The 26,011-nt window shown below is 58.5% G+C and overlaps 1 protein-coding gene across 1 annotated transcript; it reads left to right on the top strand.

Annotated features, from left to right (window-relative positions):
- Positions 1-662: 662 nt before the first annotated feature.
- TKT (transketolase) lies at positions 663-25,119 on the top strand. Its single transcript, XM_032411473.1, has 14 exons — positions 663-864; positions 10,067-10,184; positions 11,037-11,150; positions 11,895-11,992; positions 15,436-15,627; positions 17,659-17,777; positions 19,187-19,380; positions 20,140-20,304; positions 21,389-21,545; positions 21,686-21,816; positions 22,438-22,521; positions 22,627-22,720; positions 24,028-24,150; positions 24,833-25,119. The coding sequence occupies exons 1-14, from the start codon at positions 758-760 to the stop codon at positions 25,006-25,008; spliced, it is 1,872 nt and encodes a 623-aa protein (XP_032267364.1). The 5' UTR covers positions 663-757; the 3' UTR covers positions 25,009-25,119.
- Positions 25,120-26,011: the final 892 nt, after the last annotated feature.

Genomic DNA, 26,011 nt, shown 5'->3' with positions numbered 1-26,011 from the left:
GCTGGTAGTATCATTACCACTGCTGTGATTCTCATTTTCATAATCCCCATCCCTCTTACAGGCCCCTAAAGCCCTGGGCTTGCTCTCTTGGGGCTGGGGCTTGTAGATGGAGCCATTCTGCTAGGACAGAGCCCCACATCCACCAGCTCTGTGACCTTGATTGATCCTGCAGGTCTCAATTTGCTCATCTGTAAAATGGGTTACCAATGAGGGTTTTCCCCGTCTCAATTCCACCCAGGGCTGCGTGGAGGGGAAGAAGGCAGTGAAGATGCAAGTCAGGCAAACTCTGAGCCCAGCCTAGAACCTGGAGTGACTATTATTATTACTTGTATGTGTAGTCAATTCCAGCAGGGCAGTTCTGCTTCAGGAGCCTGGCAGCCCGGGGGACGGGCCCAGCAAATGCCGGGGGACGGGCCGGGGGAAGGGAAAGTTAGGCAGGTGGATAGACTCGGGCTGGGTCCCTAGGCGCGCCCGGGCCTGGGCTTCCCGGAACCGCGCGCCGGAAGGCTCTGGCGCAGCTCGGGCGGCCGGGGGGCGGGGCGGGGCGGGGCGGGGGCGGGCCGAGGGCGGCCCGCCGCTGCTCGGAGGCCTGGGGTGATGCCGGCGCCCCGCCCCCCGTGGGCGGGCCCGGGGAGTCTTAACGCGCCCCCGCGCGGTGCCGGGCCTCGGCCGCCGCCAGTCGCCCCCGGAGCCGCCGCGCCGCCTGTCCGTCTCCGCGTCCTCGTCCTCCCCATCCTCCTGCCCTCCCGGTCGCGCCATGGAGGGCTACCACAAGCCTGACCAGCAGAAGCTGCAGGCCCTGAAGGACATGGCCAACCGCCTGCGCATCGGCTCCATCCAGGCCACCACGGCGGCCGGCTCGGGGTGAGTGCCCGCCGCGGAGCCCGGGAGGGCGCTGTTCCGGAGGCCGCGGTCACTGCGGGCGCGCCGGCTCCGTGTCGCGCTGCACGAAGCCTCCTCGAGGGAGGCGGCCGGGGCGCGGTCAGGTGGCGGGGACGCGCGCCCCTTCTGGCCTGGGCCGGAGGCGCCTTCCGCTGCGGCGCGCGCTCTCGCCGGGCTTCCGTCCGGTGGGCCGCGGGGCTCCCGCTGCGCCTCGGGCCGGCCCTGCCCCTCGCCGGGCGCCGGCTCCCCAGCTGCTCCGCGGCGCGGGGACGGGGCTCGGGAATCCCGGGCGGGGAGGCCCACCGTGACTGCGCTGTCGCCGAGAGCCCGGCCCTGCGCGGTGCGCTCTGCACGCGCGGCCCTGTGTGGGCGCCACTGCCAACGTTCCACCTTGCGGATGGGGAGGGAAACCGTGGCCCCGAGTTTGAGTCAGTTGCCCAGTGTGACACACAGCGAGAGCTGGAATTGAAATGCAAGCTGCTCGACGCGAGAGCGCCTGTTTTAATCCCTCATTTTGCAGGGAGACTGGGGCCCGGTCCTCTCCCCACCTCACACGACTCCGCCCCTTCGCCGCTTCACGTTCCTGCCAGCCTTGGTTTGGGGTCCGAGTCTGGAGCAGGGCCTCTGCTGAGATGCCAGGCTTGGGGAGTGGGGAGGAAGGTGGCCATGTGGGTGCAGAACCCGGGCACGCGGCGTGCAGGGGAGGTCGAAGATGTGACCTGCGGCTGGAGGCGGGAGGAGTGGGAGGGGAGACTTGCAAGGCTAAGAGAACCGAGGACCGAGTTCCAGGGCCGGGCCCGCTGCCAGATGCACTTTCCCCAAAGGAGGGACAGGAGGCCCATCCCCCAACATCCTTTCCCGCCAGCCTTTCTGGCTCAGAAGGTGCAGAAAGGCAGCTCCTGATCCCGAGGAGCCTCTTCTGAAGGTAGCAGGGACGCTGTTGGGGAGGTGGTTGGGAGGGTGAGCCAGTGAGTTACTTCAGAGGCTGTTTCCCACTCTGTAAAATGGGAACAATAGTAGCTCCCATGCACTGGATGGTTTCAAGGGTTCCAGCGCCACCCTTGGGCCCTGGCATGAGGCCTGGGAGACTGCACTGTGTGGGACTGAAGTGATAGGGGGTAGGGGGTGATTTCCAGGAATCCTTCCAACCAAGCTGTGTCCTTGGAACAATGACAAAATTCTAGCTTCTGGCCAGTGTCATACAGGATATATTATTAATGAGTAAATCCTTTTTGACTTTCAGGATGGGTACTCACTCACCATTTGTGCCTTTAAGACATCCAGTTCTCAGAAGGGGTTAGACCTCTCCTGGCAGGCGGCTTCTCTCCCACCCCAACCCCATGAATGCTTTGGATCCATTATCTCCATTGGGATTTTGTCAAACTTACCCATTCTTTGTGGCGTCGCTTGCTTAGGCAGGGATTTGGCTTACTCGCGGTGCCCTCTCCATAGCCTGGCACACAGTAGGTCCGCATACCTTGTATTGCTTCCTGGGTACTACTGGGTCCCCTTCCCTTGACCATTTCAGGGGGTCACTCACCCCGAAGGGCTTTATTGAGCCCTACTGTGTGCTAGGAACTGTCTAGCCAGGCTCTTGGGGATCTAGCTGGAGAGACAGCGGTTACCTGATTAAGTAGTGTTACATATCTGAGCATCTTGCAGGGCTAGACATGACCTACAGACAATTACAGGGTCACCAAGCACCCAAATAGGTATCCCTGGCGTGACACAGAGCATCCTTTATTGCTAATCTTGCCTCGTGCATTTTGAGAATAACTGTTTGAGGGAGATGCTATTACATTTCCTGAGACCAGGGTGTTCGGCGAGTTGCCCAAGCTGGTCTTTGGTGGCTGTCTGTTCCGCGCTGCCCAGCGAGGGGCTTGTCTTGATTGTAAGACTTCTGGAGCTGGCCAGGCAGGGCCAGGCTGGACAACAGAAGTTGGAAAGGAGAAGACAGGTGCAGTGATGGAGGGTATCAGTCGGGTCAGCTTGAAGGCACTCGGAGAAATGACCTAACATTACAACCTTAGGGGACTCCCAAAGGGAAGTTGGAGAGGGGACGACCAGGTGCAGCAATAGCAGATGTCAGTCAGTCTGGGGGCACTCGGAGAGAAATAACGCAACATTACAGCTGTGGGGAGGCTCCCAAAGAAAGGGGTGTGGAGTGGGTCTCCTGGGACTTTGTTAGGTAGTTAAAAACCTACAGGCAAAAGATACAGTTTGTATTGGCTGAGAGTTACATGCAGGTTTACATTGTAATGCCTTTGGAGGAGCTCCCTGAGCTCAAAAGTGTCCAGTCGCCAAAAGAAAGAGAGTGTCTGAGACTGATTCCTGTGTGTTTGCCAGTGTATAAAGACGCAGGAGAGACTTAGAGAACAACCTTGTTTTTCCAGTAGGAAGTAATGCTGCTACACAACCAGTGTCACAAGAGGGGTGGTTAGGGGTGTGTGCGCGCCCGAGATGGCCACAGAGGACTTGGGGGCAGGGCGCTCTTCCGGTCCCTGGGTGTTCACCTTGAGGCCCTGGCCCAGTCTGGGCAGTAGCCACAGCCAAAGTGAGCCTCCCCTAGGATGCCCCTTTTGTGGGGAGCTGACGCCCTGGGGTCTTTCCGTGGTCCCCCCCAGGGGCTGCGCTCACACATTCCGGGTTCAGGATGCGGGGAGGTCCCGATTTCTTGGTAGCTTTCCCGTTCCTGTGCCATCGCTGACCCGATGTCCGTGGAGCTCCGCAGGCCCTCGGCAGTGAGGACACCGGCCTCTGTGTCGGAGGAGCTGAGGGACAAAGCCCTTACAGAGAGCCCTTTGTGGGGGCAGCACTGACAATGGCCGGAGCTGCTCCGGGGTCCTGTCCCTCCACGTGTTGCGGGAACGGTGGCAGGGGCCAGCTCGTCCAGGCTTCACAAAAGTGAAACCTGGTGGCCTCGTCAGAAGTGGCCCGGCTGCTGAGGCTGGTGATGAAGCTTTTCTAGTTCTCATCCACCCGGGCTCGGCTGTGGCGTTGTCCAGACAGCGCTAAGTGTTGGCTGTGGACCCCTTCAGAGTTAGGCCTGAATGGCCGTGGGGGCCGTGCCTTTAACGAGTCCCCAGGGCTCTGACCCACAGTGTTGGGAGGGCTGCCCGGGGCTGTCATGTCTGGCCAGACCTGGCTGGTGGGCACCAGGAGACAGGAACCTAACCCCAGCTCTGTTCTGAGTGACTGTGCCCTTGTCAGGAAGGCCCTTCCCATCCCAGGGAAGTTTCTCCATCTTTAAAGGAGAAGTCCATAGATAGGTGATTTTTCCAAGTGGATCCCTCAGGAGTGGGACTGGGGGAGTGGAATGAGCAAGCTCTGGGGTCCTGCCACCTGCTCTTATGGGCTTCACATCCTGGAGGCCCATGTGACTTTGAAGGGGCTGGAAGCACCTGCTCCCCAGCTCTGGCTTTTGGGGATGCTTTGGCTGAGTGCTCAGAGGGCCCCTTCATGGCTCAGGCCCCTTTGAGTCTCTGGCCCCATGGAAGCCCTGTCTTTCTGGTCAGAAAGCTCTGCCAGGGCCTCCTTCTCCTTTGGGGCTGCTTTCTACCCCAGCTTGGTGCTGACTGAGGCAAGAGTACAGCCCGTTGAGATTGCCCCAGCAGCAGCATTTCCCAACTCGGTGTGAAAACACGAGGCTGTCCTAGAGTGACTCAGTTCTTTGCCTGAGTGACCTCTGAACTCAGCAGGGCTGGTGGTCCGTGTTTCTTGAAACCGGAAATCTGCTTAGGGTCTGGCTGAGATGTTTTCATGGTTTCTCATCAGCCCTGCCTGCATCGTGGCCCCTGTCAGAGCGCTGATCCCTGGACTTCGTTAGGCAGGCCTGTGGTCACTAGAGCCTCGTCCCACAAAACCCGGAACTTTCTTGTTGCCACAGACCACCGCTATCTGCCCTGGATGTCCGGGGCACTCTGAGGGCTGGGACCTGCCCAGAGGTGGGTCCTTAGGCGGTCTCTGTGCTCTTGTCCTGAACGATGAGGCAGGGTCTGCTCAGAGTTGAGGGGGGCCTGTGGGGGCCGAGGTGATAGACTCCAGCAGCAGGTGGGTCTGGCTGACTAGGGCGTGCACTGTTTGGGCTTCTTGCTCAGAAGTTGCACTTGGAGCCTGAATGAATCTCTGAGGGCTGCACAACTGGACGGGGGAATGTGGACATTTGAGAACTTCCTCTGCTGGCTGCTCCCCATCTTTTATCCTCCTTTGAAAAACAAATCTGCAACAGCTCTGTTGAGGTATAATATGCAAATCATAATATTTTACGTGTACAGTTCAGGGGCTTTTAGTAAACTTAGTAAATTTTTTAAAGATTTTATTTTTTTGAAAGAGAGATCGAGTGCGAGCAGGGAGAGGGAGAAGCAGGCTCCCTGCTGAGCAGAGACCTGACTCGATCCCAGGACCTTGAGATCATGACCTGAGCTGAAGGCAGACGCTTAACTGACTGAGCCACCCAGGTGCCCCATAAATTTAGTAAATTAACAGTTATTTACAATAAGTTTTAGGGAATTTACCACATCCAATTTTTAGGACACTTCATCACTCCTGAAAGGTCCCTCGTGCTCATTTGTACCATCCCCAGCTCCCAGGCAACCACTAATCTACTTTTTGTAAATCTAATTCTTCCGGACGTTTCATATCAGTGGAATCATACAGAATGGGATTTTTGGGGTCTGACTTTTTTCACTTAGCATGTTTGGAAGGTCCTGCATATGGTCATGTGGCAGTACTTAATTTTTATTCCTGAATATTCCATTGTGTGGATATACCTCATTTTATGTGCTCATCAGTTTCTCTTAGCATTTTGCTTGTGTCCTCGCTCTTCTAATGGTAGAATTTGTGACCTTGGGCAAGTCACTTCCCTTCTGTGGGCCTTAGAGGTTCCATCTTCAAAATGAGGAAGAGGTTAGACTTAATCTCTGATACATTAAACGAAAATACTGAACAACTGCCATTTTTCTGGGAACTGTGCCAAGCTCTTTACACACACACACTCCCTCATTCGGCAAGGTTCTGTTAGTATTCCCAAGTTCACTGAGGCTCAGAGAGGTCACATCCCTAGGATCTCAGAGCCAAGATACATCATTTATTCATTTGTGCACTTTGTGCCAGGTGCTGTTCAGGCCCAAGACTACAACAATGGAAAGGCTCAAAGTCCCTACCTTTGTGGGGCTTGTGTTGCAGTAGGATAAACAGGCAGTAAATAGCCATGTCATGTCAGGTGGTGGCAAGTGTAAGTGAGAGGAAGAAGAGGTATTTGTAGATAGTGTGGTCAGGGAGGGCTTCTCAGAGGAGGTGGCATGGGGGTTAAACCTCGGAAGAATCGCTGTGAGGTCTGGAGGCAGAGTCTTTCCAGCTAGGGCAGTTCCGGGAACAGGAAGAACAAGGACTGCTTCCAAGGGTCACTTCCACCCTGCATGCTGGGATTCCCTGCTGAGTATTTTTGTTTAAATAAATATATACCTCAAAAAGAGTGTAAATGATGCACGTATGTTATAAATAATACACCTGGATGTGCCTACCACCAAGCTTAAGAACTAGGACATTGCAGTGCGTTAAAACTCCTGGGTGTCCCTCCTCCTCCAGAAAGAGCTACACCCTGAACTGTGCATTTTCATTCCATTGTTTTCCTTCTCATTTTATAACATTTGTATATTTCCATAAATAGGATGGTCTTCTCCGGTCTGCAGATCTTCTGCAGTGCACTTTGCTCACATGGTGTAGTTGTGAGAGAAGGCTGGTGTTGGATCTGTGTAGTTCACTCATTGTCACTGCCCTGCAGAGCATTCTGTTCTGTGAGCGGAGTGTGATTACCCTATTGTGCTGATGCACACGTGGGTGCCTCCCGGTGTGGCCACTGCAGACAATGCAAGGACGGCCCCTGTCCTTCCTGGAGCACATCTGAAGCGAGGCACGTGCACATTTGGCTGGGGGAGGGTTTCTGTGATGCAGTTGCTGGGCCTTAGGGAATGTGCATCTGCCCCTGCTGATTGGTTTCTTTGTAACCGTTAAAAGATGACTCGGGTTTTCTATTTCTTCTTGATTCAGTTTTGATAAGTTATTATTATTATTATTTTTTTTGGTAAGTTATTTTTTCCTAGACATTTTTCTGTTTTGAAATTTATTTGCATCAGGTTGTTTGGAGTAGCCTATCATCTGTTAGGCCTGTCCTTCCATTTTTGGGACTTGCCCTTTCTTTTTCTAGATCCTGCCTTATCAGAAGTTTACTAAATTTATACTCTCTTTTTTTTTTCTTTAGGAGCTAACTCTTTGCTTTTTTTTTTTTTTTTTTTTGTATGTTTGCTTCCCATTCCATGAGTTTCTATTCTTTATTATCTTTCTACTGTCTTTTTAAGTTGTTTCTTAGCTATGGGTTTTCAATTCTTGTGGTTTTTACTTTCTTCGTTGGGTACTACATATTTCTTTTTCACAGCAGATTATTTCTCTTTGTGCTTCTACACACTGAGGCTTGCCTCCGTGAGGCTGTTGTAGGTGCTTGGCCTCCCTGGTTTGTTCATTTGCCGAGGAGCCTTGTGGCTCCTTGCGATGTGGGCCCAGCTAGAGTATGGCAGGAGAGGGGTCATTTTATGGAGCTAGCAGCCATATGTCCTGGTAATGGAGAGCAGCCTCGCCAAGGGGTAAGGGACCTTCTCTCTACTCCTGCAGTGAAGCTGTTGAGCAGGTGGAGTGTGTGCTAAAGGGAGGAGAGTGGGAACGCCTGGAAGAATGTGTCTTCCGCTAGGTGAGACCTTTGAGACACTTAGGCCTTGCTCTCCCCATCAGTGCCCCCTTCACAGACTGACTAAGCTGGGACTGGGAGTGTACTGTTCGGGCCAGTGCAGGTTTGGGACAAACTTGTAGCCCCCTGCACATCACAAAGGGTAGGACGGAAAGTGTCCTACATCCCCCGTGCTGCGTCCCCCCCCCCCCCCCCCCCCCGCTGGGGCGCCTGTTTGCACCCGGGGGGGTGCCACAACCCCGGGGGGGGGGGGCTCCACCCACAGATGTCCCCCTCCCCCCAGACAAGTTGGGGTCGCAGGGGAAGCCACAGGCCCCATGCGCTCTCGGCCCTGAAGGCCCTGTAGTAGGTTGAGCTTACAAGTAACCATCTCAGTCTTTGGCTCGGTTCTTCCCTCCCTCCCATCCTCAGGGCCTCACGGTTCCCACCAGCACATGAAGAGTTGGAAGCACCGAGCGGTTTGGCATCTGGTCTTCCAGGAGATGGTGGTGGCCAGTGATGAACTGGCTTCAGATGCATTATCTTAGAGGGCCTCCCCATGCCCCCACCTAGCATCCCCATTTACAAATGAAGGAGCTGAGCCTCAGGGAGGTGAAGCACTTGGTCTGTATGACTTGTCTCTGTGGGTATGAGGACAGGCAAGCAGTGAGGCCAGGATGCGGGCTCTGGAGGGAATAACCTTGTAGGCTCGCCCCTCATGGGCCTAGCAGGGATGGGTTACTCTTCAGCTTCTGGTGTCTCTTCCTACCTGACCTTCTCCCTCCCACCACATCTCTGGCCAGGCCTGGGCATGCTTCCACCACGTGTAGAAAGGGCTTGTGCCACATCATCGATCCTTGAAGCCCCTGTGGGGGAATGTTGCCCTGGGCTCACCGGGTGGGCGGGGCAGGGGAGCTCCTGCGTCTGTCTGCCGTCTGTCTGCCCGCCTTCTCCCCTGTGCAGGTTGGCCCACTCTCCACCCACCCCCTTCCCCAACTTCTCCTTATGGGGTCAGCACATTTCTGAGACAGGAGCCTCAGAGACTGGGCTGCCCTGGGAGGCCGGGGAGGCAGGAGGTCAGCCTGACTGGTGTTGACTGGGCTGTCCTCCAGCTAAGTTCAGCACGAGGGACGAGGGGAGGGGTCCCAGCCCCGCAGAGCAAGGTTTTCTATTTATGTGTCCTCACCTCCCTCTTTCAGGCCTAGTGTCTTTTCCCCATGACCGGGAGTTCATAGAGATGGCTAAGTATAAGCTGAGTGTGTGCTGGGAACGTGGTACTAAACCAGCATGGACAGTTCTGGGTTTCTCTACTAATGTGTCTGCGCTGGGAGTGACTCACCCCCTAACCCAGTATGGGGGGCCGACTGGCAGGGGAGGAGGGAGGCGCGTGAACTCCAGGTGCTGCATGTGCCCTTGGGTTTGGCATCGGGCATGTTTCCGTGTCAGACCCCCGAGCAGCGCCGAGGGCTGCACTAAGCTGCATGGAGCGGGCGGCTGGGAGGCCCGTGCCCCGAGGCTGTACCTGTTCACAGAACTGTGGACCAGGAATTCCAGCATGTCCTGGCCCCCCGACTGGCTGACTCACAAGGGTCCTAAGAGACTTCATCGAGTCTCCGCTAAGGTGTGACCCTTGCATTTTCTGTTGCTCATGCAAATTGTTATTTGCAAGGAACTGCATTTAGTAGAGCAAAAGGCAAAAAAAAAAAAAAAAGGAGGAGACCCCTTGACCCCACCACTCCAGGGCTGGAAGGGCAGCCTCTTGCTTTTGTCAGCAGCCCCTCTGCCCTTGTGACAGGCAGAAAGGGTTGTTGTTTTTCCATGATCGGAGCCTTTGTGGAAGATGAGATAATATGTGTTGCCTTTTAAATTCTGCACAAAAGCTTGGCTCCTAATGGCTAGCCTTTCCCATGCCAGTTGAAAAACGGCCAAGTAGCTCAGTGATGCCTCGGAGAGTCCAAAGCCCCACTTTCCCGGCTGCCAACTCCAGGTACTGAGGCTGCTGGGAGCTTTGTGGCCATTCCATGAGCCTTCCCCCTTGCCGCCTGCCCATGGCCTGAGAGAACCAGCACCTCTGGCGGCTGGGAAGGCAGGGTGCCCCTCGCGAGTGGGCAGCGTCCTGAGCAGGGCCCCTGGGACGTAGCTTGCTGGTCAGACAGAGCGGGGCCCCCGCTCCTCGGCTGCTGCTAGAAGCCTAGGATCTAGGCTCTAACCTCTAGCCTCCGCGCTGCCTTGCACGGGGTCCGTTCTGGGCTCTGGGAGAGGGTGGCCCCGTGCTACCCATAGTAGCGTCCTTAGGACCCCACGCAGCCGTCCCAGGAGCAGGAGTGTGTGGCTCTCTGATTAGCCAGGCCTGTGGCTCCTTGGCATATGCACCCCTAGGTCCCCGTATGTGGGCCTGGGGTGAGCCCTGTCTCCCCAAGGCTCGGGGCCGTGATGCATGGATCTTGTCTCTTTCCTGGCCCACAGCCACCCCACGTCATGCTGCAGTGCCGCGGAGATCATGGCTGTTCTCTTTTTCCACACCATGCGCTACAAGCCCCAGGACCCCCGGAACCCCCACAACGACCGCTTTGTGCTCTCCAAGGTAGGAGCCCAGCCGGCCCCCCTTCACCTGGCCCAGGTGGCGCATGGGCCTGGAGCAGTGAGAAGGTGCTGGCAGCGAGGGATCTCTGAGGGGACCTCCCCCCTGGTGTCAGCCTGGCCCCAGCCCTCCCTTTCCACCCGCACTCCCTGTCTGCCGGCCCGGCCCGGCCCCACTCCTTGGTGCCTTACTCTGTGCTGACCCAGCCGCTATACTTAGGAAATAAACAGCTGAATCCACCGGGGACTGTGAGACTGATCTGCCAGATCTTCTGCCCCTGTTTCATATGAATAGGCAGGACTCAAGTGCAGGTCTGGGGTACAGCTTTGAGGCTTGGTGCACATGTGTTTCTGGGCCGGGCCGGCACCCCAGGGCCCGCGCTTGCTGGCTGGGGAGTGGGGGAGCACTGTAGCAGGCTTTGGGCCGAGGCGCCCGGTCCCACCGCTCATGCATGAGACTCCCAGCCAAAAACCATGCCACGGACCCCTGAAATCCACCTGCGCCCAGGCCTGGCCCCGTGGCCTCTGGGCTCCCGGGGCAGGCATGAGAGCTTAGAAGTCTGTCCAAGTCTGCTCCCATGCCAGAAACCGGGGATTAGGGCGGCCGGCTGCCTGCTGGGGTTTTGGCATCGGCGGGCCTCACAGCTGTGCGCCCCCCGCACCTGTCCCAGGGCCCATTCGGCCTTGGCTGTGGTTAGCTTCGGGCTGCAGAGGGACGGAAGGGGGATGTGGCCTTCACTTGCCACCTCCCTGAAAGGGCTGACGGGCTCATCCAGACCCCACTTTCAGTGTGCCCCCAGTATCGGCGCCCCAGCTGACGCCCCCCCCCCCGCCCCCCCCCCCCCCCCCCCGACAGGGCCACGCGGCTCCCATCCTGTACGCCGTCTGGGCCGAGGCCGGCTTCCTGCCCGAGGAGGAGCTGCTGAACCTGAGGAAGATCACCTCTGACTTGGACGGGCACCCCGTCCCGGTGAGCACACCCCACCAGGGGCAGCACAGCCCTCTGTGTCCACTTCCTATTTTTCAGGGCATGTGGGAAGGGAGGCGGGGTGCCCGCTGAGAAACTGAGGGTGTTGAAAGTGGGAGAAGAGGGCGTTGAGGTGAAGAAGGAAGGAAGTCGGTGTCTCCAGGGCACACTCTTCACCCCAAGCTGGTGCTTAAGGGCAAGGCCTTTGGAGGCCCCAGCCCAGGGGTCAGCTGCAGAGAAGACCTCTCCCCAGCCCCACACGCCCAGCCTCCCTGCCCCCACGGGGCCGCCCTGGCCTCGTCAGCACAGCTGGGGAGAAGAGGTTCGCCGCGAGGTCAGCAAGGGGGTCGCAGCAGGTGCTGGGGACACCCCGGGGAAGGGGCCCAGCTTACTCCCTGAGGTGCTGCCGCCTGCAAGTGTTTGGAGTTCATAGGTTACCATGAAAACTCACCCTCCATCTGGGCACCCGGTGGGGCTAGATGTTTCGTGAGTCTTGTCATGGATGGGGGTGAGTGGGTGATGTGGGAGCCTGAGGTCACCCAGCTCCCTTGTGAGCACTGCTGGTATGTGAACCGCACCCACCGAGACCGTTCCTGGAGGGTGAGAGCTCACAGTCCGGGTGCAGGCTGCCCTGGGGCTGGGCCTTCTGCACACCCAGCCCGCACCTGGATCACCTGCGGGGGTGGGTGGGTCAATGCTCCTGCCTGCTCTTGGCTGTGACTAACTGTGGCCCTCTTGCTATGACAGAAACAAGCCTTCACCGACGTGGCCACTGGCTCCCTGGGCCAGGGCCTTGGGGCTGCTTGTGGGATGGCCTACACGGGCAAATACTTCGACAAAGCCAGGTAAGGCTTCCACTCCCCAACCCTACCCTCAGTAGTTTTGGGAGGGGTCCTCAGTGACCAAGCCTTAACCATTGCCCCCCAGGTACCTCCTTTTGGGCCCCATGGCCCCGTTGTCTAACGAAGCGCCACATGCCCGGGCTCGAGCCACTTGCCTTTATCTTGGGGAAGGAGATTATGTGTTCTGCAGGGTTCTGGGCATCCCCGAGCCCCACCTGTCAGTCAGAGAAGAGACAAACATTGGGGAGAAGGACCAGCAGAGGGTGGGCAGGCAGCCTGGTCCAGCACGGGGCAGTTTGGAAGAGAACCCTGTTGTGGCAGATCTCAGTCACGAGGCTGTGTGGTGTGGCAAGATTTGGCCTGCAGACAGGGATCTTTATTGGTAAGGAGGGGAGAAGAGTTGGCCGCAGACTCTTAAGGAAAGCATGCGTCAGATGGCTCCTTCATTCCTTTACTGACTGGGACCCCGCGCTCAGTGTTTTATAGGGTTTCACCCCGATAAGCCCCCTGAGGGCTGGGTGGTGACATGAGTACACGTACCCCTCTCACAGATGGGAAACTAAGGTAAAATGCTTGCCTCGTGGTGGAGGCAGGATTTGAACCCAGGGTGTGTATCCAGAGTATAATAAGAGTCCCCAGGTTGCTCTGAGGGACCCGTGAGTAGGAGGATTCCTGGAAGAGGGGCTAGTGAAGCCTGGCCTACAGGTGGCAGGAAGGACCCAGCTCTGCAGCTGGGCTTCCCCAGTGCCCTACAGTCCACCCCACTGGCAAGAGAAGGGCCGTAGGCAGGGCAGTCATGATGGTGTGGTGGTGACCGTGGGCCCAGAGAAGAGAGGGACCACAGTGAGCACCTACTTTATGGGGGGGGGGGGGGAGGGAATCCTGAGACCGCTCTCTAGGAGTGGAGCTGAGGCTGTGAGGCCTTCCAGACCCTCTTGGGGCCAAGCTCAGCTCCACCAGAAGTGATTCACCGTGAAGTGAAGAAAGGCACAAAGAATGGGATGTATGTTTAAGAGTATTTTATTTGGCACAGAACCAGAGATGTGAGTTAATTATTCCCTACAGATGCTTGAAGTAATTCCCTGTGAAGGGTCATTTCCTGACCCTAACATAATGGAACAAGCCAGTGTAGGGAGGAGTTTAGCTGGGTTCCCAGCAGCCAGGGTTGGCTAAGGCTCAGGCCCTTGGACTACCTTGCAGGGAGGAGGGGGCGGGGCTGTCCGGGGAACCACCTGCTCCCGGAGCTGGGGGCCCGATAGGCTAGATCTGGCCTCTGGTCACGTCTCTCCTGTCCACCTACCAGGAGCGTAGGTCAAGCTGGCTCTCTTTCTTTTCTCTTTGAAATAATTTTGTTTGAATTATCGAATACCAGCTCGTGTGAAAAATACGGAAACGCATTAAAAGGAAATGAACGTTTTCCTATTCTCAACTACCTGCCATTTGAATCTCACTTAACATATCCTATTTCCTCCGTGTTATTGTGAGAAGAAACTTACGGATTGGTAACCTCGTGAACTCCTCAGTGGCCAAGCCTTAACCATTGCCGCCAGGTACCTCCTCTTGGGCCCCATGGCCCCATGGTCTGACGAAGCGCTTAGTATGTATACAATTGTACATTCTTCTTTTTAGAAAAATAGAAAAGTCTAAACATGGTGCACATTTTCTCCCCTAACTGTCAAGAGCTGGTTTTAACGATTGCGTGATGGTCTTTCTGTTTTATGGATCTGCTATAACCCGTTGGGCAGGCCTGTTGTGGTGGGACTTTGAGGTGCTTTCCAAACACGTCTGGGGCACACGTTAGGGTCCCTTGTCTTCAGGGTAGTTCATGACTGTGGGCCTTGGCAGCCCCCGCTCCAAATCCAGCAGCTTTAATACACAGCTTCTGCAGGCCTCCCCGGCGTCTCCTCGGGGACCCTAGCACGCCCTCCTGACCGGAGCCTGAGGCTGTGTCCACCCTTGGCCCCAGTCTGCCTTCCGCAGCAGGGGGTGCGGGCTTGGGAAGGCGGCCGTGTGTTTCCCTGGAATCTCTTCCCAGGTAAATCGGATTCCCTCCAGTCTCTCTGGCCTTGGTGCCGTTAGGCGGCTCACTTTGGGGAGCTGCTGTGCCAGACGCAACCCCCTGCAGCGTCCCTGGGCCCCCACTGCGGCGTGCAGAGGGGAGAGGAGACCAGCCGCGGGGACAGGCCCCTGCGAGTGCGGGCCCCGAGACCCCTGCTCTCGGCCCAGGCCCCGGGGGCCTGGCCTGCTGGAGGCCACAGAAGGGAGGGCAGGGCGGAGGGAGGATGCAGGAACCTCCCTGACCTGGCAGCCGCAGAAGTGCTGAGTCATGCTGACGGCGTGCCCTGGCGGTCCCTCCCGCCTCTTCCCCAGCTCCAGGGCTGTTGCCTGCTGCAGCGGCAAGGCGGCTGTGTCCCCTCTGAGCCTGTCCCTGTCCCTGCACGAGCCTCACCCCGTGGGGCCACACAGCTGGACGCTGGGCCGGGAGGGGGAGAACGGCCAGGCCCTGCACTGCCCCAGCTGTGTGCGTTCCTGGACAGCAAGGAGTGGACCGCGCGGGCCAGGCGGTCCGACCTGTGTTTGAATCCCCGCTCAGCTCCTCCCCAGCTGTGTGACCTTTAGACAAGTCCCTTGACCTTTGAGCCTCTTTTCTTATCTCTGTGATTTGGGAGTAACAACTGTACTTACCTCAAGGACAGGGCCGCTCGGCTCAGGGAGCCCCTGGGTGCCACGCGCCGGCCTGGGGATGATGGGGCCATGTCTGACACCCTCCCTAGGGTCCAGAGCAGGCTCTGTTCACTGGGTAACTTGCCCCAAGTTCAGTGCTCTTTTTACCAGGTCCCACTGCCTTTGAAGCCATCGTGGTTGCCTTGTTGACCCAGGACAAGGCCCCTGGGGTGGAAGTAGGGCTGGGCATGAATCTTGGGGTGAGAGGCAGCCTTGGAACCTTGGGGACAGCCCATCCTATGAGGCACCGTCCCCACCATGATCCCGGTCCTCAGCTGCCCTTGTTAGTGACCCATCTCCCAACTGACAGCTTACCCTGGGTTGCCCCTGGTGGCACATCTTGGCCCCCCCAGCCCACTCCTGGGATCAAGTTCCCAGGGCTCCCCAGTACTCCTAGTTCCTACATGGGTGGAGAGAAGCAGACCCACCCCATGCAGGTGGCTCAAGCCCTGTCCCCACAGTGAGAGTAGTCGCCCCCTCCCGCCACCAGTTCTTGCTCATTTTACTAGCGCCCTAATAACCCCTGTTCTCTGGATCTTAGAGAGCAGAACCCTGGATGTGGACGCGGGGTGGGCAGCAGGGACCTGACTGACGGCACTGTTGCGTGTCACATGTCACTGCTACTCCCGTCCCCAGGGGGACAGGCTCTCCGGGAGGGACAGTCTGGCAGCACGGTGCCCCGGGTGAGGGGGGCTAGCCCCTGACCCGCCGCCTCTCCACAGCTACCGCGTCTACTGCATGCTGGGAGACGGGGAGCTGTCCGAGGGCTCCGTGTGGGAGGCCATGGCCTTCGCCAGCATCTACAAGCTGGACAACCTGATTGCCATTCTTGACATCAACCGCCTGGGCCAGAGCGACCCCACCCCCCTGCAGCACCAGGTGGACGTCTACCAGAAGCGTTGCGAGGCCTTCGGGTAAGTCCGGGGCTGTGCCCCGAGCTGGGAGCTTTTCAGGTTCAGGGCCTGAGTCAGCAGGAGGCCACACCCTGTCTAAAGAAGGGGTCTGTTCTTCAGCGTTTGGCTCATAATTTCAGACTTAAAAGTGGCGACCCAGGCCACCAGCCTGGAGCTGTGGGCGGAGCCAGTGTGAGTGAGTTCCTTTACTGGTGAGGCTGTGGGACAGGATAGTCCTCAGAGCATCCACATCCACGTAACGTGACTGCACCCTTCCTCGCTTGGTCCTTGGCTGAGGTGGGACGAGGGGCCCAATGTGAACCGGTCCAGCTCCGTGAGGCTAAGGGACATGTGGCTCTTGAGGGTTTGAGCCTCCGTCTGGGGGCCGCCCCCTGTGCCAGCCTGAGGGGGCAGAACAGGCCGCCTCTCTAAGTGGGACACGGGGTTTTCCGACCTTCGCTGTGGGGCGTGAGTGGTTGAGAACTCAGAGTCCCATGTTACAAAGCAGGGAGGTCATCTAGGTGGGTGTTAGCCAGAGGGGCCCTCACCTCAGTGTCCCTCTCCTGCCCCAAATAAAAGCCTAGCTGCTCTTGGGGCTCCAGGGCACCTGGGCCCCCATGCTCAGCCTCAGCTGAGGAGTCTGAAAGACCCTGGGCCTCCGGGGCCACCCTTTGTAGATGAGTCTGCCTGGAGAAGGTCGAGGCGGGGTTGCGGTCCCTGGTTACACAGCAGCCGCGGGTTTGTTATCTCTGATGACTGACCTGATAGGGAAAGCGAGGAGAGGAAATACTCTGTCGACAGGGGAGGAAACTGGGCCGCCCGGTGTCCCAGGAGCCTCCTCAGGCCACACCGGTTGGGGACCTGGAGCATAACCCTGGCAGCGTCCCTGGGTCTGTAACCTGTGTCCTGAAGTCCTGGTTGTGTCACCAGCTTGCCTTGTGTTCTTGGGCAGGTTATCCCAACCTCAGTGTCAGTCTCCGTTTACGTGTCTATAAAATGGGGGCAGCCACAGCGCCCCAGGGGTCGTACTGAGGCTTCGGTGGGTTCGTGTGTGTGTGTGTGGCGCTCGGCCCGGGGCCTGCACAGAGCGGGCGCTCAGTACACAGTAGCTGCTACTTTATTACTCTTGGATGTGACCGAGGCCCAGAAAGGACTGCCTTAAAGAGAAAGTGTGCCCTGCCCCGGCTCCTTCCCTTACATGTTTGGCGGCCTGGCTTGTTTTTTTCTTTTCTTTTTTTTAAGATTTTATTTATTTATTTGAGAGAGAGTGAGTGAGAGTGAGAGTACAAGCAGGGGGAGCGGCAGGCAGAGGGAGAGGGAGACTCCCTGCTGAGCAAGTAGCCCGATGCGGAGCTCAATCCCAGGACCCTGGGATCATGACCTGAGCCGAAGGCAGACGCCTAACCGACTGAGCCACCCAGGCACCCTGGGCCATTTGATAAATGTTTCTAGCACCTCACATCCAGCATCTGTGGAGTGACCAGATGCGTTCCCTCAACAAAAGTCAGGCCAAAACGTTCTTGAAGAATCTAACAGCAGACAGATTCCAGACCCAGGGCATTGTCCCCAGTGCAGCATTCAGGAAACACAAGTAGATCAGGAGCAAAAGAGAAAATAAATGAACCAAGCTTTGAAAGAGAAGAAAATCTTAAGAAAGAGAAAGAAAATCTGTTCAGAGGCAAGTAGGAGGAAGTAAAATAATTTAAAAAGGATAAAGAAAAAATAAAACCAAAAGTGGAAACAAAGTCTTCAGTGTTTTGTTTTTTTTTTTTTAAGATTTTATTTATTTATTTGACAGAGAGAGCGAGCCAGAGAGCACAAGTGGGGGGAGCAGCAGAGGGAGAGGCAGGCTTCCCGCTGAGCAGGGAGCCCGATGCGGGGCTTGATCCCAGGACCCCGGGATCATGACCTGAGCTGAAGGCAGACGCTTCACCGACTGAGCCCCCCAGGCGCCCCTTTAGTGTTTCCCAGGCCACAGCCGTGTGGCAGAGCGAGGGCAGCCCTTCCCGGGGGCCCGGCCCCTGCCGCTCACTCTCACCCATCTGTCCGCAGCTGGCACACCGTCATCGTGGACGGACACAGCGTGGAGGAACTGTGCAAGGCCTTCGGCCAGGCCAAGCACCAGCCAACGGCCATCATTGCCAAGACCTTCAAGGGCCGGGGGCTCCCAGGTTCGTCCCCATGCCCTTCCTCCCCCACCCGACCCCTGCCACTGGGCCCTGTGGCCAACCGAGGTGGTGGGGGTGTCCCTGGGGGGCGCGTCTCTGAGGTCCCATGTCTGGGGAAGTGCCAGGCCTTTGGCACCTTACACCAGGTGCACTGGGCTGGGGAAGGGGGGGCCGGGGACGCTGTGCCCCGTGAGGTAACTCAGCGGTCCGCGTGGCTGAGCCAGGATTGGAGCCCAGGTTGGGCGGGAGGACCCGCGGGTAAGGAGAAAGGACAGGTGTGACACAGTCCCCCACACCCTCCTCGGTGTCCTCTGCACCGCATCCAGCTGTCTGCCCTGAGCGGAAGGGCTGACACAGAGTCCGGAGAACCTGGGAAGACCGGGTTCTCCCCGAAGAGATAAGCGGGGTACCCTGCACACCGTGGTAAGGGGCTTCCAAGGTCCTGTTGGGCAGAGAGCCCTGAAGGGTCTGGAGGGTGGTTCCTGGCTGGGCCTGAGAGTGGTGCTGCCGCCCAGCACGCAGGCCCCTTGGACTCCGAACCCCTCGGGCGGAGGCGGCCCCAGCCCGTTACACATGGGAAAACATGGCTAGAAGGGGTCAGGCACGTGCAGACCCAGCTTCTCTGTGCCACACGCCCCCCTCTGGCCCACCTGCCCACGTGGACTTGGGGCAAATGAGGACATGCACTGCTGTGTGGGGGAAGGTACATGGCTCTGGAACCTTCCAGGGAGGGGGCGGACGTCGAGGAGAGGACTCTGGGGTATTGTCACCACCTGGCACGGATGCCTCAGGTGTTAGCGCCAGGTAGGGTCTGGAAACCTCAAAGCTTCTGGGGGCTCCTGGGGGCCTATAGGGGGGCTGGGTGCTATGTGGGAGAGTCAGTCCTCGGCTCTGCCTGGGCTGAGGTGACCTCAGAGGAGGGGGCTTGCTGGTCCCAACACAGCAAGGCAGCGTGGTGAGGGATGCCCCTGGATGCCATTCTGCTGCACACCAGTGCACTGGGGGACCTGGATAGTGCTCACCCCGCTCTGGGCCTCAGCTTCCCCTCTAATGGCCAGGCTCCCTCCTGACCAACCCATTCAACAAACTGAGCGGGATTTCTTCAGCGGGTCCCTCCCTGCAGGTGGGGAGGTGGTGCAGAGGCTCGTGCGTGCCCCCCTCCCCCCCCCACACTTGGCTGTGAGCCAGCTCCTGGAGACCTGGAAGCTGTTCGGTGGGTGCCGGGCACACAGACTCCTGGTCACCCGACCAGGGTCACCCAACACAGGGCTCTGCTTCACAGCATTCCTGCCCTGGCCGAGGCCTCCTGGCTTGCCCTCAACTGTTGGAGAGTCAGCCCCACAGAGCAGTTTCCTGGTCCTCGGGAGCTACGGTCTTACCGGGCCCTCTGCCCTCCTCTGTCGTACCCGCAGGGATAGAGGATAAGGAGGCTTGGCATGGGAAGCCCCTCCCCAAAAACATGGCTGATCAGATTGTCCAGGAAATACACAACCAGATCCAGAGCAAAAAGAAGATCCTCGTGACTCCTCCGCAAGAGGATGCCCCTTCAGTGAACATCACCAACATCCACATGCCCAGCCCACCCAGCTACAAAGTTGGGGAGAAGGTACAGAGTTGGGCCTTGCTTTTCTGGTCTGGCTGGAGTGGCCATGATTCTCTGGTTCCCTGAGGCTGGGGCCGAGATGTGTCTCTGGGGGGCTGGGAAAGGGAGAGAGGAGACATTAGTTCAGGGAGAGGAGGAATCCTAGGTGTTGATCCTGCCATCTCCTCCGTGGGGACAGCCAACTGTGAAATTATATACCTGCAGAGGCTCAGAGAGGGCAAGAGACTGGCCCACAGTCACACAGCAAGCTACTGGCAGCGCTGGGATCAAAGCCCACAGCACCTGATCTTATCCCTTTATCTCTGGCCCTGTAGCCTGAGTCCCTAGGTCTGAGCTCAGGACTGCCCCGTGTCTGGCCTAGCAGAGCCTAGGCAGGCCTGTCCTGCTCCAGGGCCCTCCCCCATATGAACCCACACCAGGCTTCCGGACTGCCTGGCCCTCTGTGTATTCCTGTGCAGGGCGGGGTGAGCTCGGACCTCTGTCACAGGGGTGTTAGAACATCTTCTGCAGCTCCAGTGGCTCACAGCTGGGCTGGGAATCAGGGCCTCTAGGGACTTCGGAGACATCCAGCGTAGAAGTTCCCACTGGCAACCTTACAGAACTTAAATTTCCCCGGGACTGGGTGTTGTTGAACTGCCCTTTTCTACCCTTCTTTTAATCCTTTTCCTCCCTAAAAGCTGTGACCTCCAGGGGCTGACCCAGGCTTCAGGCCACATGCCTACCCCAGTGCTCAGGGCACTTCCCATGCTCTCCTCCCCACAGATAGCCACCCGCAAGGCCTATGGACAGGCCCTGGCCAAGCTGGGCCGTGCCCACGACCGCATCATCGCCCTCGATGGGGACACCAAGAATTCCACCTTCTCAGACATCTTCAGAAAGGAGCACCCAGACCGCTTCATTGAGTGCTACATTGCTGAACAGAACATGGTGGGTGCGAGGGGTGGGCAGGTGGGCACAGGGCCAGCCACAGCCTGGGGCTGAGGTCCGATGGGTGCGTGGCAGGGCTAAAGTCCTCCTGCTCCTCTGGGCTCTGTTGGCAATGCCAGGTGTGTGGTGGAGGCGAGCCCGGGGAGACCCCAGGAACAGCTGGGACCCGGCACTGACCCCAAGTCACTGCAGCGGCGACGGAGAGGCGTGTATGTGTGATGCTCGGAGCAGACGTACTAGATGAGTGTACAGACAGGAGAGCTGAATGGGCTGCACGTGCACACCGGAAGTGCTGTCTGTAGGCCACGTGTGGTGGTCGGTGGGCTGTCTCTTGGGGTAAAGGCCTTCCAGGTGGTAGGGCAGCCCCAGTCACAAGGCTGGAACATAATGGGTCCAGCAGCCATGGTCGTCTCACCGAGGAGCCCAGCCTGGCCTGCAGGCCCCTAGCACCTGGAGCTTCCTCTCTCTGGAGGCCGCTGGGCCCTACCATATCCAGAGTTCCTTCTCCAGCTGTACTTGAACTTGTCTCTCTGGGGCTTCTGGTCCTGGCAGCTGGAGGGTTCAGACTAAATGGGCACGGTGTGTGGGCTGGGGAGGCCGCAGCAGGTGGCTCACGTCAGGTGGCAGGTTCCAGAGCTGATTTGGAGCCATGGCCTGCCGGGATTTGGGTCTGGAGCTTCCTCAGGCATAGAAGTGCAGAGGGAGGACTGGTCTCCACAGAGGGCTGGGGTTGGCGAGGACGATGGGGACAGGGTTTGCAGAAGCCTGGGAAGGATGGAACATCTATGTCCGAGCCTCCTAGCCTACTCTGTGAAAGGCCTTCCTTGTTTGCTAGGAAAAAAAATGATCCCCAGGAATATAATTTTAAAGAATTTTTGAAGTGGTCATTTCAAATCAAAGGAGTTTGAGATCAGACAGACTGTGGAATCCATGCATGCACAGGAATCCCCCGCATGGGAAGAGGAGAATTTAGTCCCTAGGATGACGGAATCCCCCAACCCTCAGGAGGGGCGTGAGCTCCTGGGCTCCCCGGCCACCCTCTCCCTCCTCTTTGGGGCTGACGCTGTCCCCGTCTGCTCCCCAGGTCAGTGTCGCGGTGGGCTGTGCCACGCGCAACAGGACGGTGCCCTTCTGCAGCACTTTTGGGGCCTTCTTCACACGGACCTTCGATCAGATTCGCATGGCGGCCATCTCTGGGAGCAGCATCAACTTCTGTGGTTCGCACTGCGGTGTGTCCATCGGTGAGTTGAACGGGGCCAGGAGGCTTGCACCTGTAACTTCTCCAGGCTTCTGGACCAGGAGGTTGGGGGGGTGGGGGCGGGCCGGATTCCATTCCATGGGTGAGGGGCTTACTTCCGCTGTGTCCTGTCCCGTACCCCAGGGGAAGATGGGCCCTCTCAGATGGCTCTGGAAGACCTGGCCATGTTCCGGTCAATCCCCACTGCAACGGTCTTTTACCCAAGTGACGGGGTGTCTACAGAGAAGGCGGTGGAATTAGCAGCCAATACAAAGGTTGGTCACATGGCCGTTCGCGACGTGGGGCTGGGGGTCAGCATGCTGGCGCGGCGCTGGCCGTTCACTGCCCCACGGGGTGTCTCCTGACCTCGCCGCTGGTGCCTGTGGCTTGTGGAAGTTAGACCAGGAAACACAAAACACACGCCACGCTTTCTGCTGCGTGGCAGACGTTGCCGACCGATCGCTGAGCCCATGAGGATCCTGGCAGCCCGTGTCTGTCTGGCTGTTGATGCCTATCTCCTCCCGGAGTTGGGTTCTCCAAGACAGAGAATGAGCTGGGAACTATGAGCCACAATGTCACAGACCAGAGCACCGTGCGGGGCGCAGCCCCACTGAGAGACCAGTGTACCTGAAAGAAAAGCCGTTTTCCGTGTGGGGCTTGGGGCTGGCAAAGCCGCGGGGCTGCTCTCCCTCAGGACGAGTGTCCGGAGGGGGTGCACGCTACAGAGGACAAGACTGTCCCTTTTCCGGGGGGGGGGTAGCCGGCATGAGGTGGGGACGCTGGCGTGGTGGACGTTTGCGAGTGAGAAGCAGTGGCCTTTCTAGAAAGAATCCACTGCCCAAGGCTGCCCATGCATGCCATGTCCTGTCATCCTTTGTCACTGTGTTTCATTCTAGGGCATCTGCTTCATCCGGACCAGCCGCCCAGAAAACGCCATCATCTATAACAACAATGAGGACTTCCAAGTCAAGCAAGCCAAGGTCAGTCCTGCTCTCGCCCCAGTGAGACCCCAAAGCACGTCTGAAGCCAGGGCCCGCCCCCGGCCACCAGTCCCTGAGCCTCACTGGCCCCGGTGTCCTCCCCAGGTGGTCCTGAAGAGCAAGGATGACCAGGTGACTGTGATCGGGGCCGGAGTGACCCTGCACGAGGCCTTGGCTGCTGCCGACCTGCTGAAGAAAGGTGAGGGGGGACCCAGCCGGTCTTAGATCAGGGGCCGATGGCGTACACGGTCCTGGGAGTGAGAAGGAATTTCATTCGATTAAATGCTGATAGTAATAAAGGGCACCTTGTATCAACACAGGGCGTGAACTCACGACTCTGAGATCAAGAGTTGGACGCTTAACTGACTGAGCCACTCAGGCGCCCCACTGAAGCCACCTTTTGAGCACTTTTGACTGTGCGGCCAGTGTGATGGGGAGAGCCGGGGCTGCGGTGGCCACAGGCCCTGCCCCTGCCCCATGGCCCTGGGGTTGAGGTGCCCCAGCACGGTGGTCCGATCAGCGGTCCTAGAGCCTGCCAGTAGGCCTGAACTGATTATGCAGCATCTCCATGCCTCAGTTTCCCCATCCATAAAGTGGAGATAATGTCACCTTCCCAGGAGGGCTGTCCTGAGGATTTAATCCATGTGACCTAGCATTATTATTATTATCATCAGCATTGCAGGCTCACAAACGTCACGTACTGACACGGTAGGGGATGTAGGAGCTCCACAGAGTCACAGCGGCCGCCACGGTGTAGCCGTGCTGAGCAGGAAGGAGAAGGCAGACAGGGGTGTCCTTGGGAAAATGACCTCAGATGCGAGTAGGAATGATAAGCAGAGGCCCGGGCAGAAGGAACCACGTGTCCAGAGCTCCAGGGAGCTGGAGAGAAGCCAGGGGAGGCCCAGCCCTGTCAGGGATGGAGATCCCGGGGGAGGGCTTGAGGAGGCATGGCAGAGACGGACTCGTCCTTCTGAGGCCGTTCGGCTGGGTCCTCGCCCGACCTGGCCCCTGTACCTGTAGCCGCAGCTCCCCTCCCCTCCTCCGGCGAGCCCCTGGCCCTGTCTCACATCAGACACTGGGAACTGTCCTCCGGCTTCCCCTGCATCTTCAAAGGCGTCTGGGAAGATGAAGTGAAGCTGTGTGGGCCCCTGCCAGGCCACGCAGTGTTCTTTGATGGTCCAAAGGCTGAGATCCTCTGGCCCCGGATGTGAGGGGAGAGAGAAGGGCATTTCTCTTTGAGACCAGAATCAGTGGGTGCAGGATGCTGGAGGACATGGGCATCACAGATAGGCAGAGGGAGGGGGCAAGCCACTGGGGGGGCTGCCCAACACCACCCAGATGATGGGAACAGAACGACAGCTGGTCTCCCCAGGATAGGGATAGGCCCAGGCATTTAACTGTGTGACAACTCTTGGGACACCCCCACCGACCTCACCCATCAAGGACACCCCCACGGCACCCAGCGCCTCCCCCTCAGCCACGCCCCTGTGTTTTCTGCTCTCACAGAGAAGATCAACATCCGTGTGTTGGACCCCTTCACCATCAAGCCCCTGGACAGGAATCTCATTCTTGAAAGCGCCCGTGCTACCAAGGGCAGGATCCTCACCGTGGAGGACCATTACTACGAAGGTAACAGGCCGTGGGCCAGAGAGCCAGGGGCAGACGGGTCAGGGAAGGGCTGGGGGCACAGGGCCACAGGCAAAGGGCCGCAGAGGGCTGGACGTCCCTCCTCCATCCTGCCCCAGGACGGCAGCTGGGACCTGGCCTCCTGTTGGCCCCAGGCTTGGCCGGGGACCCAGCAAACTTGGCTGCTGGCATGGCTCCTTGGAGCCCCTGCTGCCCTGGGAGCCCAGAAGGATCGTGACTTGGCTGCTAAGAGGAGAAGGGCAGCTTGTGTGCCTGACAGAGTTGAGCGTTCAGTCCGTTGTGCAGAAATTCTGTCTTCTACGGGTCCTTCGCAAAGCAGCCCTCCGCAAGCACACACCGCCCCTCCTCCAGGGCAGGATCTGGGGAGAGAGATGGGCTCAGACTGTGGGGTCAGGTACAAATGCTCATTCATCCAGGACAGCTTCCCAGAGCTTGGGGTTCAGAATGATTCAGAGGCCACATTTGGGCTTAGGAGGACGCATAAGTATCATGATCGATTGATGATGTCTGCTCTGGCTGCGGGCACGGGGGAGGGTGGTGGATGTGCTGTGTCCGCCCCCCTTGGGTAAGGGAAGAAACTCGGGTTGGCAAAGGGCCGAGGACGCCGCACCCACTGCCCACCCTGCGGCCGCGTCACCTGACTCGTCTCCTTTCCTTTACGCAGGCGGCATAGGCGAGGCGGTGTGCTCTGCCTTAGTGGGCGAGCCTGGCGTCACCGTCTCCCGCCTCGCTGTGGGCGAGGTCCCGAGGAGCGGGAAGCCGGCCGAGCTGCTGAAGATGTTTGGCATCGACAGGGACGCCATCGCACAGGCTGTGAGGGACCTTGTCGCCAAGGCCTAGGGAGGGTAGGGGGATCGAGAGGGGGGAATCTCCACATTCCTGAAATTCTGGCAAAGGTGCTCAAAGATGTACGGAGAGGAGTGATAAAATATATGTTTTGAGAAAAATGAATTGGCCCGGAAGTGTTTCTTTGAGGAGAACGCAGCCGGTGCTGGAAGAGGCAGAGGTGAGACGTCCGAGTCTTGGGCGGTCACCTCCCCTGGGCCCAGCGTCTGCCCTCAACCACCAGACCTGCTGCTCCCCCCCAAGCACCACCGGGAGACCTTCGGCCGCAGAGGCTGGAACCCACTCTGGCCTCACCCTCAGCCGGCTGGCCCCCGCCTCCCCTTCCTCAAGGCCCCACAGCCCTGTGGTCAGAGGTCCCCCCCGGGCAGGGAAGTGCATTTGCTTATAGGCCCAGCTCCTCCCCATAGCCTCCCGAACCAGTGACCTCAGAGGAGCAGAGGGAAACGGCAGTCCCCATCCTGGGGAAGGGGACCCTCAGGTTGGGTGGCATCAGAGCGGCAGGGGGCGAGGGAAACCGGGAGGCCCGGCTCCCGCCTGGCACCACCACCCAGAAGTTCTCAATCCCGTGTGCAGAACTGCCTCCCCTCGATTTGCTAAAGCGCAGGTCCCCGGGCCTTGCCTCTGCTGCCTGGACAGCTGGCCCAGGAGCTTGTCACACCGAGAGGGGCTGGACGCCGCCGGGTCTCACTCCTGTGACCGCAGGATTATAGCGCCCTCTGCTGGCCGCGCTCCGCCGCCGGAGGCCTCGCTTGTGGCCAGACGCACAGAACCCGGCCCAGGACGCACCAACGCTGGGGAAAGACTGGATGCTCCCGGCCACTGGTGGGGGGGGGGGGGGGGGGGGGGGAGGACCCCGGCGGGGGGGGGGGGGGGGGGGGGAGCCAGGAAATTAGCACCCTTGGGGAGGAGGAGACGCATTTGTAGACATGTCCGCTTGCCCGTCCAGCTATCTGCTCCAGCAATATGAACCAGTCAAACCCACAGAGGGTGAACAGCC

Source organism: Phoca vitulina, unplaced genomic scaffold (assembly GCF_004348235.1).
Source record: "Phoca vitulina isolate PV1807 unplaced genomic scaffold, GSC_HSeal_1.0 scaffold13, whole genome shotgun sequence".
Taxonomy (NCBI): domain Eukaryota; kingdom Metazoa; phylum Chordata; class Mammalia; order Carnivora; family Phocidae; genus Phoca; species Phoca vitulina.
Note: the sequence above shows the minus strand (reverse complement) of the source record. Positions and strands in the feature narration are given on the sequence as shown.

Bases quoted from the DNA above. Each gene is read 5' to 3' on its own strand.
- TKT (XM_032411473.1), top strand. From the start codon at position 758: ATGGAGGGCTACCACAAGCCTGACCAGCAGAAGCTGCAGGCCCTGAAG. The intron at 17,778-19,186 runs GTTCGTCCCCAT...TCGTACCCGCAG, and splicing joins CAAGGGCCGGGGGCTCCCAG to GGATAGAGGATAAGGAGGCT. The intron at 22,721-24,027 runs GTGAGGGGGGAC...CTGCTCTCACAG, and splicing joins TGCCGACCTGCTGAAGAAAG to AGAAGATCAACATCCGTGTG.